Source organism: Melanerpes formicivorus, unplaced genomic scaffold (genome assembly GCF_026170545.1).
Source record: "Melanerpes formicivorus ecotype bairdi unplaced genomic scaffold, bMelFor1.0.p_v2 SCAF_83, whole genome shotgun sequence".
In the NCBI taxonomy this organism is placed as follows: Eukaryota; Metazoa; Chordata; class Aves; order Piciformes; family Picidae; genus Melanerpes; species Melanerpes formicivorus.
This window is the reverse complement of record NW_027142435.1, coordinates 241,537-253,841: the sequence shown is the minus strand read 5'-3', so window position 1 is coordinate 253,841 and position 12,305 is coordinate 241,537. Positions and strand designations below refer to the sequence as shown.

Below are 12,305 nucleotides of genomic sequence, written 5' to 3'. Positions count from 1 at the left end.
TACAAGAGTTTAGGCTCATTAAATGGTGCAGCTGATCTAGAGGATAAAAGCAGAGCTGCTTCATTGCTGGCTGTGTGTGAGTAACCCTCAGCTGAAAAGCAGTGAAAGCCTAGTCCCGACATTAGTCCTGGTGGCAGGCAGTGGTGTCAGGCAGTGTCTCCTCCTGTAAGCTCACAGAGCTTGTCCTGAGCACCTTGCTCTCTCCTTTCTACGCCAGCTAAAATGCGCACTGCCCTCAGACACGCAGGGCTAGCAGAGTGTGGATCAAGCTCTGGGGAATAAATAAGAACCTTAGGGTGTACTCATAACTCCACCAATCATCCTGCCAGCTGAGCCATGAAATAGCTTTTGTTCTTGCTTTAGAGAAAATGTTTTCTGTTCAGGCAAGGCCAAAGCTGCTTTGCAGGAGGGAAATAGCAAAGTCTCCAGAAGAAAAGGGAATTTCTGTTATTATAAAGCATGGAAGAAGGATAGCAGGTTTATGCTACCCTGTTGTGGTATGCACAGGAAAGAGAAATACTCAGAACAGAAATTTGATTTTTAATAATTAGTTTCCTTATTCTCTTCCTTCCTTACTGAAAGAAAATTATGGGTTTGGAAATTTTCCGAGCCAGGCGTTCCGAGAACCAGCCAACCAAAGTGCTTCTGTATCAAAACATGCTCCTCAGGACCAGCAGTGCTGAACTCGTCTGGAAAATGTCTCCTTTGCTCTTATGTTGAAGCAGAGTCTCCCAGGTGTCAATGTATAGAGGACAGTGGGTTCCAGCAAAAGTTACCGTTGTGTGAGATAAATTATTGCTGCATTGTTCTTGCCAGGACCTCTGTCAAAGATCTTTGTCACCTTTTCCCCTCTCCTTCTGGCTTTCCCCCCTTCTTCCTCCCTCCCTCTTGCTTTTCTTTCTTTTCCTTCTTTCTTTTCATACTTGGTGCAGACATTTGCCCCTAAGCAAAGTGACTCTACAGTGATTCTGCAAGTGCCTGTAAAGCTTTTAATCCAGTAAGAACTTGTACATTAGACTTTGTTTTGCTTAAGCAGCCACTTGCTGTTCTGCTCCTTAGAAACGTGCCTACATCTCAAAGAGCCTGCTGGTAAACACTGAGATGTTTCTCAGCTGCTGTTCAGTGCAGACACTGCTGCTCTCCTGTAAGTTTGGATGTGGAGAGAATTCCTCAAAGTGTTTGGCTCCATGTGCTTTAGTTTCATTCCAGAGTATTTAATTAATCTGATCACTCCAAATTATTCCCTCTTCTGTTTGGCAGTAATGTATCAGGAGAAGCACAGCTGCGTGTGGAGGTGCCAGACTCCATCACTACCTGGATTACTGAAGCTGTGGGGCTGTCTGAAGAGAAGGGGTTGGGCATTGCCAGGCAAACAGAACTGAAGACATTTAAACCTTTCTTCATTGATTTCACCTTGCCATACCATGTCATCCGGGGAGAGCAGACCAAAATCCCACTGACTGTCTACAATTACTTAGCTGTCTGTGTGGAGGTAACAGCCCTCTCTAGTCCTGTCACTAAGTTACCAGGTGCTGTGTTATCATTGGGCTTCCCTGTGCCATCTACAGGTTACAGTGGATAAGGGATAGGGATAAAGTAGTGATAAGCTCAGCTTGAATCCTTTGAGCAAGATAAAAATTCTGCTTTTCAACATGAATAAATCTCATTGCTTTGTTTGCATCTGGCTTGGGACACTTGTAGGAGTTTGAAGTGTCTTGTGACACCTCAGAAGTGCAAACACTAAAGAATGGAGGGTAGATTATTAGGAAGCTTGTGCTGAACCACAGAGAAGAATGTGGTGTTTTCCCCAAGAAATCCTATCCCTGGGTGTCTGCTTATCAGAGACACTGCCTGCCTGCGCTGGTAGCATTTTGAGCCAGCTCTGGCTGCAAGCCAGGATGCCAGGTGGGCAGATGGCTGGGTCTGCAGAAGGAAGGGTCCCTGCATGCCAGGATGCTCTGCAGCACCATGTGGGTGTCAGACTTTTTGTTTATTTTGATTGGGTTTACAGCTTTAATTTGTCACCGTTTTTACAGGTCCATGTGAAGATTTCTGTTCCAAAAGGCATAAAGTTCGTGGGGCACCCTGGGAAGCATCATCTGACCAGAAAGAAGTGCGTGGCCCCTGGGGAAGCTAAACCCACCTCTGTCGTTCTGTCCTTCAGTGAGCTTGGACTGAGCAACATCACTGGTAGTATAGAAATAAAACCAGCTTGCTGCCTGTTGGCCTTGTGCAAGTGTTTCTTCTGATTCCTCTTTTAGAAGGAAATTCCCACGTCCCTAGTACTCCAGAATGGAATCCTTTATTCCCTTTTCTGATAGCTTAGATTTTCCACTTCATTTGTTTCTTAGAAACTGCCTCTGCAGTGTACTGCACTAAGGAGTCTCTGTCAACAAGCTGCAGGAGGGTCTTTAGTCACCAGTTCTCCTGCTGTGTGGTGTCTAACCTGTGGGTCTGTTACATCTCCCTGAGATCAGAGAGGATTTTTCAATAAGAAAATAACAAATTCTGTTCCTCTTTCAAGCAAATAACCACAGGAAAATTTGTGCAACACTGAAAACTAGGAAAGAGTTTCACTGTTGCCCACTGATGGCCCAAATACTGCCCAGGTTTAGATGTGACCATTCAAATGCAGAACAAAGGTAACGAGAGAGAGCTGCAGTTGCAAACCACTGTTGTTAGTAGCTGTCCAGTTTAGATCTTCACTTGAAGATCTTCCATCTCAAAGCCTCTGCTTCTTTTCCTTTCTGCTCCTTAGCAAAAGCTTTTGCTTATGGTGGAACCAGCTGCTGCCAGGAGGGGATGCAGACCCTGAAGAATGTCAAACACCTGGAGGATGACATGGACAAAAGGACCCCAGTGGGAGTGGATTATGTTCGCAGTAGTGTTATCATTGAAGTAAGAAAAGAGGAATTTGGGTAATAATTCAGGGGGAAAAAAAAAGTGCTCGGGTAAATCACATGGAAGCTTTGAGTTAGTTAATCAAATGTGAACAGGTTTATAAGAGTCTTCAAGTTGGTTTCTGATCTGTTTCCATGATGGGATGTGATTGCAGTGGGGCATGTGTACAGAAAGAGCCCAGCTGCTCCTCAGTACTGTTCAGGAGAAAAAGGGATAGAAATTTTATCAGATAAGCTTGGCTCTGTTAATCTAAGCAATATGCTTAGGCCTCCTGTTCTCTGCAACTACCTGAAAGGAGGTTGGAGTGAGGTGGGTCTCGGTCTCTCCTCCCAAGTAGCAAGTGGCAGGATGAGAGGGAACAGCCTCAAGTTGCACCAGAGGAGGTGTAGGTTGGTCATGAGGAATAATTTCTTCCCTGGAAGGGTTGTCAAGCCCTGGTCCAGGCTGCCCAAGGGTAGTGGTGGAGTCCCCATTCCTGGAGGGGTTTCAAAGCTGGGTAGGTGTGGTGCTGGGGGACATAGCCTAGCAGTGGTCTTGGGTTAATGGCTGGACTTAAAAGGGCTTCTCCAGCCAAAGAGATTTCATGATTCTGTGCTGGGGTATGAGATGGGCTGGCGGTGGTTAGCATCTCTCTAGCTAACACAAAACAGGGTGGTCACCTTTCTGCAGAGGATAGAAACCCCCCTAAAGCAGCAGAGGGTTATTTCTGTATATGTAAGCAAATCTGAGTGGCTGTTACTGCTAATCCAAGCACTGTCTTTAATGTCTGGATTTCTGTTTTCCTATAGCCAGAGGGACTGTCCAGAGAATACACCTACAGTGTGTTCTTCTGCCCAAATGGTGAGTCCACGATTCAAATGAGATATTCAGCCTGTTTGATTTAGTTATAAATAGAACCATGTGGCTGCATCCCTTGGAAAATAAACCCAAAAACCCAAACCCCAAAATCTTTATTTCCATGTCTCTGATGAGTGATGGTGTGTAGGAGGAATTTTTGAATGGAGTCTTTCTTACCTGGCTGGCTAGTTATGAATTTGCTGTGCCTGCCCACGTGATTTCTGGAACAGGTAATGAAACTCCTGTACTTTGTAAACAGCTGCAGTGTTCAGCACTGTGGACAGTAACTGGGGCCGCACTGTGCCTGCAGCTGATGTTTTCACATTCAGTCTGGAATCAGAGTGTCCTTTCTGCCTGAGATTTGGATAGCTCAGAGCTGGCTCCAGCAGCTAAACAGAGATGCTTTTGACTACTAGATTAGAAATTTAAAAAATCACTTACAGACTTCATAAGAAATCCATCTGAGCAGTGTGAATTGAGGGATCTCCTCCATTGGAAAGGAGAGAAATAGAAAATGGGAAGAAATAGCCACATAAACATTCACAGTTTAAGAGAAGCTGGGAGACAGAACCTTAGGAAAGGTTTGTTTAAAGTGCAGCAGTTAACTATGGGTTGGTTTTGAAACATGAGCTGAGCTCCCATTCTTACCACATGCCCTTCTCTTTCTAACTAGAGAAAATCCACATCTCTACCCCCAACAAGTATGAGTACCAGTACGTGCAGAAGCCTGCCCAGATGACACACTTTGACATTGCTGTGAAAGCTCACAATGATGCTCACCTGGCCCTGTCCTCTGGGCCACATGACATGGCAGAGATGACTGAGATTGTTATTGGTGGGCATCAGAACACCAAAACGTGGATTTCCATCAGCAAAATGGGCGAGCCAGTGGCCAGCAGGGACACAGCTGGCATCCTCTCCTGGGATGAATTCCACAGCTTTTGGATCAGCTGGAAAAATGGGATTATCCAGGTAATGAATTTACCTGTGTAATGGTCTGGAAGTCTCTTTGCTGTCTTAAATGGGGGTTGACCACACGTGGCAGGATGTCGTGAGGCAGCTGCAGGAGGCGACAGCTTCACTCCTGTTGCTGCTCCTGTCTGAAGCCCTGGTCAGACTGTTTTCATCTGTCTGCTTGCCATGTTATGTTCCCAAGACCTTCAGTGCTTTTAGTGCTAAGTGAGATGGAGGCCTGAGAGGTCAAGCCTGTGGAATTCTTGTGACATTTCCTTGGATTGTTTTGTGAGAGAGCAAGAGAAAGCTGCTGCTCCATGATGCTTTCTGGTGCAGACATCACACTGGGCTGGGCAGGTGACGTTGTACCTACGGGCTCTTGGGACTGCATGGTTCTGTTGTTCCTTTCAGGTTGGCCATGGTACTCGGGTGCTAAATGAGTCTGTTATTGTGGAGTGGAGAGCCCCCAGGCAGCTCGAGGTGAAGTACATTGGCTTTTCCACAGGCTGGGGGTCAATGGGAGAGTTTAAAATTTGGAGAAAAGAAGAGACTGATGAAAATCACAATGAAGCATTTACTCTTGGAGTTCCCCACAACATAATTCCAGGATCAGAAAGAGCTACAGCTTCAATAATAGGTATCAATTCTGAGGAGGTATCACTAGGTACCAGTTATCAAACAGGAAGAGCTACTCCAGCTGTTGCTTCTGAGCAGTACCTGGACACCAGCTAAGATAGTGGTGGGCAGTTATAAAGATGTGTGCTGCTTAGTTCCGGGACAAATAATTGGGGGGTGGGGGGGAGTGCTGTCGTTTGTTTGAACCATGTTTGAGTTGAAAGTGACTTCAAGTAGATACTATTTGAGGATTGCACAGAGGCACTGGCAATTAGAATTCATAATATTCATTTCATCATCATCACCCATGGTGCTTGCTGTGTTCTAAACTGGGGAGTCATGGATAGCCAGATGTGGTGCTTCTGTTGCCAGCAAGAGCCTGAATGGCTGAGAGTTAGCATTTGAAGGACTTCCAGCTGCTGACAGAGTTCATTTAAGCTGACTGTGTAGAAAAGAGTGTGGTCAGGTGGGGTTTAATCATAAGACACCCAAAGGAAGAGGGAATTAAAGTGTGATTCCTTGATGCTGAAGAGATGCCTCTTGTTCAAACAGGAGATGTGATGGGTCCTACACTGAACAACCTGGACAGCCTGCTGCGTTTGCCCTTTGGATGTGGGGAGCAGAACATGATCCACTTTGCTCCTAATGTTTTTGTCCTGAAATATCTGCAGAAAACCAAACAACTCAGTCACGAGGTGGAGACTGAAGCTACAGATTACCTTGTTCAAGGTAGCTCATGCTTAGCACTTAGAGGAGAAAAGGCTTCTTAGGCAGAAGAGAGCTTTACCAGTGTCACATTGTCCTTTCCACTCAAGTGTCCCAAGTAAGGCATCCTCATGGGATGGCCTCACAAGTCAACAGATTTTGACTGCAAGATATTTTCCCTTGCTATGCTGCCTGTGTTTGCCCTAGCTTATTAATTATGCTTATTAATTGATAGTTTTGGGCTTTTGGTGTGTTTGTGGGGTTTTGGGTTGGGTTTGGGTTTTTTGGGGTTGGGTGTTTTTTGGTGGGTTTTGTTGTTGTTTGTGGGTTTGGGGATTTTTTTGGGTTGTTTTTTAAATCTTAGATAGCTTCTTTCTATGTTTAAACATTTCAGTCTCAAGGAGAAATGAGCATAGTAAAAATCTGTACCTTTAGGCTTCATCCTTATTTAAAAATTGACTCTCTGGTGCTCTAGTCACTGAATGCTCTTCTCTGAACTTTCCGTTTTTAACAGTATTTATACCTGAAAGCAAAAGTTAGTACCCAGGGTAGTTAACCTAGAGCCACATAACAAAGGCTTTCATCTGCTCTTCAGTGTCCTCTCCTGTCTCACTGAAGAGCCCAATGCAATCCAGCTCTTTTATGGACAGCAGTCCAACAGCCTCAGCAGTTGTTTGGGAAGAGCCACATGCAGAGGAGTTTTATAACCAAATACAGTTCTCAGGACAAGTTAAGAATTCTGGGTCATCCTTGTTTTTAATGAACTCTAAGGGACAAAGCTGTCTTGTGTATGAGTCAGACAATAGCCATGTCATTAAATCAGAGGTGACAGGATTAGGTGGCTCTCCTCTGACAAGATAGTATCATAGTATCATAGTATCATTCAGGGTTGGAAGGGACCACAAGGATCATCTAGTTCCAACCCCCCTGCCATGGGCAGGGACACCCCACACTACAGCAGGCTGGACAGAGCCTCATCCAGCCTGGGCTTAAACACCTCCAGGGACGGGGCCTCGACCACCTCCCTGGACAGCCCATTCCAGGGCTTCACCACTCTCATGGGGAAGAACTTCCTCCTCACCTCCAGCCTGAATCTCCCCACCTCCAGCTTCATTCCATTCCCCCTAGTCCTATCACTACCTGAGATCCTGAGAAGTCCTTCCCCAGCCTTCCTGTAGGCCCCCTTCAGATCCTGGAAGGCCACAATGAGGTCACCTGGGAGCCTTCTCTTCTGCAGACTGAACAGCCCCAACTCCTTCAGTCTGTCCTCATAGGAGAGGTGCTCCAGCCCTCTGATCATCCTTCTGGCCCTTCTCTGGACACGTTCCAGCACCTCCACATCCCTCTTGTCATAGGGGCTCCAGAACTGGACATAGTACTCCAGGTGGGGTCTCACCAGGGCTGAGTAGAGGGGGAGAATCACCTCCCTCGACCTGCTGGCCACACTTCTCCTGATGCAGCCCAGGATCTGATTGGCTTTCTGGGTTGCAAGTGCACACTGAGAGCTCATGTTGAGCCTCTTGTCCACCAGCACCCCCAAGTCTCTCTCCTCAGGGCTGCTTTCCAGCCAGTCACTGCCCAGCCTGCATTTGTGCTTGGAATTGCCTCGACCCAGATGCAGGACCCTGCACTTGCTCTTATTGAACTTCATGAGGTTGGCTTGTGCCCACCTCTCCAGCCTGTCCAGGTCCCTCTGGATGGCCTCCCTTCCCTCCAGCATGTCTGCTGCACCACACAGCTTGGTGTCATCAGCAAACTTGCTGAGGGTGCACTCAATGCCACTGTCCATGGCACCCACAAAGATGTTGAACAAGACAGGTCCCAGATAAATATAAAATGCAGTGTGTCAGAGATACCTTGTGCTCAGCAGCAAAAGCCCAGCGCTGCTTCCTCTGCCTGGCTGCAGCCACTTCACTTGTGAGTTTTGTGTGTGCTGAGAGCAGAAGGACAGAGGGAGTTTTTTTAATAGCCTGGGTCAGGGTTTCCTTTGTAGTATCATTTGCTTTAGTTTCTTTTCATGACTCTGCAAACCTGTCAGCTTTATGGCTACAAACTCTGCCTCCTAATTAATCCTTACAGAAGAAGTCCTCAAGAGTTTTAAGCTTTTCAGGGTTTGTTGAAGCCCTGTACAGTGTAAGGTTTAGGTGGGAAAGGCTCTTTGCTCACTCTGGAAGGCTGTTGTGACTTGCCCGTTCATCACTTAGTCACCTGTCATAAAGTGCTGATACCCTGCAATTCCCAGATATTTCCTGATCTTGAGAAGTGCTCTGAGCTAAACTAGTCAGTAACTGTACTACCTCCCCACAATGCAGTTGTACAGAAGCAGGTGAACAGCTGGAAACTGGACAGGTGAACCTCTGCAGCCTTCTGACCACTCCTTGCAGTGCTTGGACTCACTCAATCCCAGCATGGTGGGGATTAGAAGGGACCCTTGGAGATCATCCAGTCCAACCCCCCTGCTGTGGGGATCGCCTTCCACTAGTGCCAGATGGGCTGAGTCTTCACTCATTTTGCATGCTTGGTTTTTTGTGAGGATTTCTGGGTTCCCCCAATGCTTTGTGACTTGCAGGCTACCAGCGGCAGCTGACCTACAAGAGACAGGATGGGTCCTACAGTGCTTTTGGAGAGAGGGACTCCTCAGGCAGCATGTGGTGAGTGGCTCTTTAAAACAGAGTTAGAAAATCCAGTGTTTGCTAAATGGGAAAAGTACACCAATGGCAAGGAAAGAGGAGTCATTTTCCAGCTTCCACCATGGTACCACACAGCAGAAAACAAACAGTGCTCAGTGACTATGGACTTGCTGATTCAGTGCTGCTGAGTGCTCAGGCTGTGCTGGTAGGTGTATTGTAAATGTTTCCAGATTCAGGGGCAGTTAAGGGGGGTCACATCTACTCATATGCCCAAGCTTTAGGCCCAGATGCTATAAGTCAAGGATCATATTTGGTCTGCTGGAACTGGAGTAGCAATCTCTGAAGCATTTAAGCATTTCATTCCACTAGGGAATGGAACTCCACCTGAAGCATGTACAGAGAAACCTACTTCTCTAGAAGTGGCAGAGACTTCTACCAGGGTAGGAAAAAAATGCACATCAAAACCAACCCCAAAAAAACCCAAAGAAGTCTTTCTCCCAAGTGCTTTATACCCCCTCTTGGGTGGAATGGAATGATATGGATTCATGCCCTGAGAACTGATGAGCAGGACCTTGCAGAGTCACTATGAAAGCCAGAAATCATCCAGCTGAGGAGTTAGCTCATCCTACTGACCTCTCTCGTAGGAGACCATGGCCTCTAGGGTGGGACCTTACATCCCCTCTACCCTGTTAGCTGCCAGCAATGGTTCAGGTGTAGCAGATTCTTGTCTTCATTCATTTGCTTGTGTTGTCATTTGGCTTCTTCATCTGCTCTGCATTTTGCTTTAAACTGATTTTTCTTCATGAGCTCATCTGAGGGGAAGGACCACTTCTGTGATGCCATATCTGAGATAGTAAACTTTTATCTTAGATCTGGCATCTCTCAGTCCCTTGATGTGAAATATGGTGACACAGAATTACTTAACACGTGAAACATCCCCTGCCAGGCAGTGTGCTTTCTACCCTCCCATTCCTTAGGGGCTTGTAAAGTGAATGAGTCAATCTCCCAGAGCTGGCAGGGCTCACACTTGCTGCATGTCAGAGGCTTATAATTCCAAAAAGTGCTTCTGTAGCTTTATTAAGCCCTTAATTCTCTGTCAAGTCTAACACAGCCTCAGACTTTAGCACTGGGGCTGGATTAGTTGAGACAGTAACAAAATTGGGAAAATGACTCTTTACAAATAATTCCATGTTTATAAGGAATTGATTCTTAAGTTAAAAGCTTTAATAACTTGGGTAGCAGATGAGCACCTCTCAGGGGAACTGAACTCAGAGTGTGCCATAACTAAGACAAAGCTCTCTTCCAGCTACACTTTCCAATGTGACCCCACTTCTATCCAGAAGCGTGGGCAGTGCTCAGTTGTTTTCAGCACTAGGAATGTCTTTAACAGTGTTCAGTGTTTCCCCAACAAGATTTTCACAGCTTGTGCTCTCTCAGAATGTTGCTCTCCCCTTTCTGATGCATCATTCTGAATTTTTCTCAGTAAAAATGCTAAATTCATATTTACAGGCTAACAGCTTTTGTCCTCAAGTCCTTTGCCCAGTCTCGAGGGTTTATTTTCATTGATCCAAAAGAACTGACAGCTGCCAAAGACTGGATCATCCAGCATCAGAAAGAGGATGGCTCTTTTCCTGCTATGGGCAGGATACTAAACAAGGACATTCAGGTAAAAACTGTACAGACTCCACATGATGCAATAGGTGCATTTCTAAAGCTATTTTCAAAGCATGAAGCAGCGTGGTTTCCTTATGCCTCATGACTTGCACCAGAGAGGTTGGAGTAGTGGGGAGAACCAGAAGAACTTGAGTGAAACCAATCTCTTGGAGCATGCTTGGGAGCTGTCAGGTCTTGCAAAACCCTTCAGAAACAAGTCTTAGAGTGTTTTAGTGTGTTTCAGCTATTGCTTGGGAAGGAAGGGACAATGCTGGATTGGTTCCCAAAGTTCATGCTCCTTATCTACGAATGAGACGTTCTGTGATGCCACAGCTTCTTTTATAGCCAGGACATGTTCTTTGCCTTGCTTCATTAATCTTTTATCCAGCATCCTTTCCTCTAGTTTTCATGCAGTGGTCTGTGTCTGTTGTCCTCCAGGGTGGAATCCATGGTAAGATCTCCCTGACAGCTTATGTGGTTGCATCTCTTCTGGAGACAGGTGTAACTTCTGAGGTAACACAACCTTGGCTGTGCATTCTCCACTTGCTCTTCAGCAGCTGAGGGAAGGAGCAGTGGGGGGGCAAGGAGGTTTGCACAGGTGGAATGGGAAGGTTAACACAGGAGGCACCGTGGGTGCTGCACAGGAGGCACTGTGGGTGCTGCAGCATGTCTTGGTGATCTGTACCCAGATAAAAGGGTTGCCCATTGGGGCAAAATCTAGAGAGACTTCAAAACAGGCAGCGCAAGCAGCAGTATTTGTTTGGAGTCAGAATCTTGGTGGCATCTCTGTAGCACTTGAAGAGTTGAGCTCATGCTGCTGCTGCAAGCAGATAGCCCCTAGCCCCCAGTTCTTGTTGGAATGGAAACCCTTCAAGCTTATTAAAGAAAAATTAGAGTTCCTCCAATGCTCCCAGAGCCACTTTGTGCCTCCCCTCAGCAGAGTCCCCCTCTGAGAAGGGATGTGATGATCTCTCAGGCTTCTGTGTGGCAAGGCAGCATTTCTGGCTTTTGAGGTGAAATTTCTGTGGATCTAAAGGTTCTGCAAGTGTTCCTAATGATCCTAGCTAGGAAATGAGGAAGGGGAAGGTTAGTGCCAAAGGGAAATCAAAGGAAACTGAATTACATCAAGTCCAATTAAATTGTTTCTATAAATTATGAGAGCCACGTTCCTACATGGTGAGGTCATTGAGGGAGTTAATAAAACATGTTTGTTGGCTGCAGGGACCCCTGGGAACCTTGGCCTTTATTATCCTTTGGCGTCTGCCAGACGCTCCAGAGTGTCAGGAGCACAATCAGACACAGAGCAGCCAGCTTGCTTCTGCTCTCTGCAGCTGCTGCCTTGCAGGGCCATGTGCTATCATCAGCTTCAGGGGGGAAAATGCATCTCAGTGTTACTCTAGAACATTGCTGCTATCACAGAGAGTTAGGGGCTGGAAGGGACCTTGAAAGATCATCTAGTCCGTCCCCCCTGCCAGAGCAGGATCTGCTATGCTGCCTGCTCCTTTCTTTGGGTTTGTGCTGCCTGGCTTCTCCTCGGAGAGGAAAGGTGCCAGTGCTGCTCTGCAGAGAGCCAAATGCCTCTTTCCTGGCTGGGGGTTTAATGGAATAAAGTGATTCTTGCTGCTTTCCCTGAAATACAGGAAGAAAGAAGGGCTGTTGACAAAGCAAAAGTCTTCTTGGAGTCCAACTTGTATTCAGCAACAGACCCCTACACAACTGCCCTGACTGCATACACCCTGACACTGCTGCGCAGCCCCTCTGCGTCCCTGGCGCTGCACAAGATGAACAGCTTGGCCATCACCCAAGGTATGGTGCTGCTGGCAGCCCCTGTGCTGACAGGCCTATTGCAGGAGCGAGCAAAAAGCCCTTGCAGCTTGCATGACATGTTTGAATCTCTGGAGGGCAGAGGGGCTGAGGTGAGTGCTTCCTACAGCACTGCTTGACTTGGGAGTCAAAAGTTTTCCTGCTCCTCTGTAGAGGGCCAGCACCTTGGTTCCCTGAATGCGGCTG

At 46.7% G+C, this 12,305-nt stretch overlaps 1 protein-coding gene across 7 annotated transcripts in view; it reads left to right on the top strand.

Moving 5' to 3' along the window:
* Nucleotides 1–12,305, top strand: part of CPAMD8 (C3 and PZP like alpha-2-macroglobulin domain containing 8) — a 47,314-nt gene that overhangs the window by 16,617 nt on the left and 18,392 nt on the right. For all 7 annotated transcript variants that reach the window (XM_068164940.1, XM_068164941.1, XM_068164939.1 and 4 more), the window contains 11 exons: nt 1,261–1,492; nt 2,037–2,190; nt 2,759–2,898; nt 3,690–3,741; nt 4,412–4,710; nt 5,104–5,329; nt 5,860–6,036; nt 8,582–8,663; nt 10,152–10,308; nt 10,734–10,808; nt 11,936–12,101. In XM_068164940.1, coding sequence (XP_068021041.1) covers nt 1,261–1,492; nt 2,037–2,190; nt 2,759–2,898; nt 3,690–3,741; nt 4,412–4,710; nt 5,104–5,329; nt 5,860–6,036; nt 8,582–8,663; nt 10,152–10,308; nt 10,734–10,808; nt 11,936–12,101 — 1,760 coding nt within the window. The remainder of the gene's footprint in view (nt 1–1,260; nt 1,493–2,036; nt 2,191–2,758; nt 2,899–3,689; nt 3,742–4,411; nt 4,711–5,103; nt 5,330–5,859; nt 6,037–8,581; nt 8,664–10,151; nt 10,309–10,733; nt 10,809–11,935; nt 12,102–12,305) is intronic.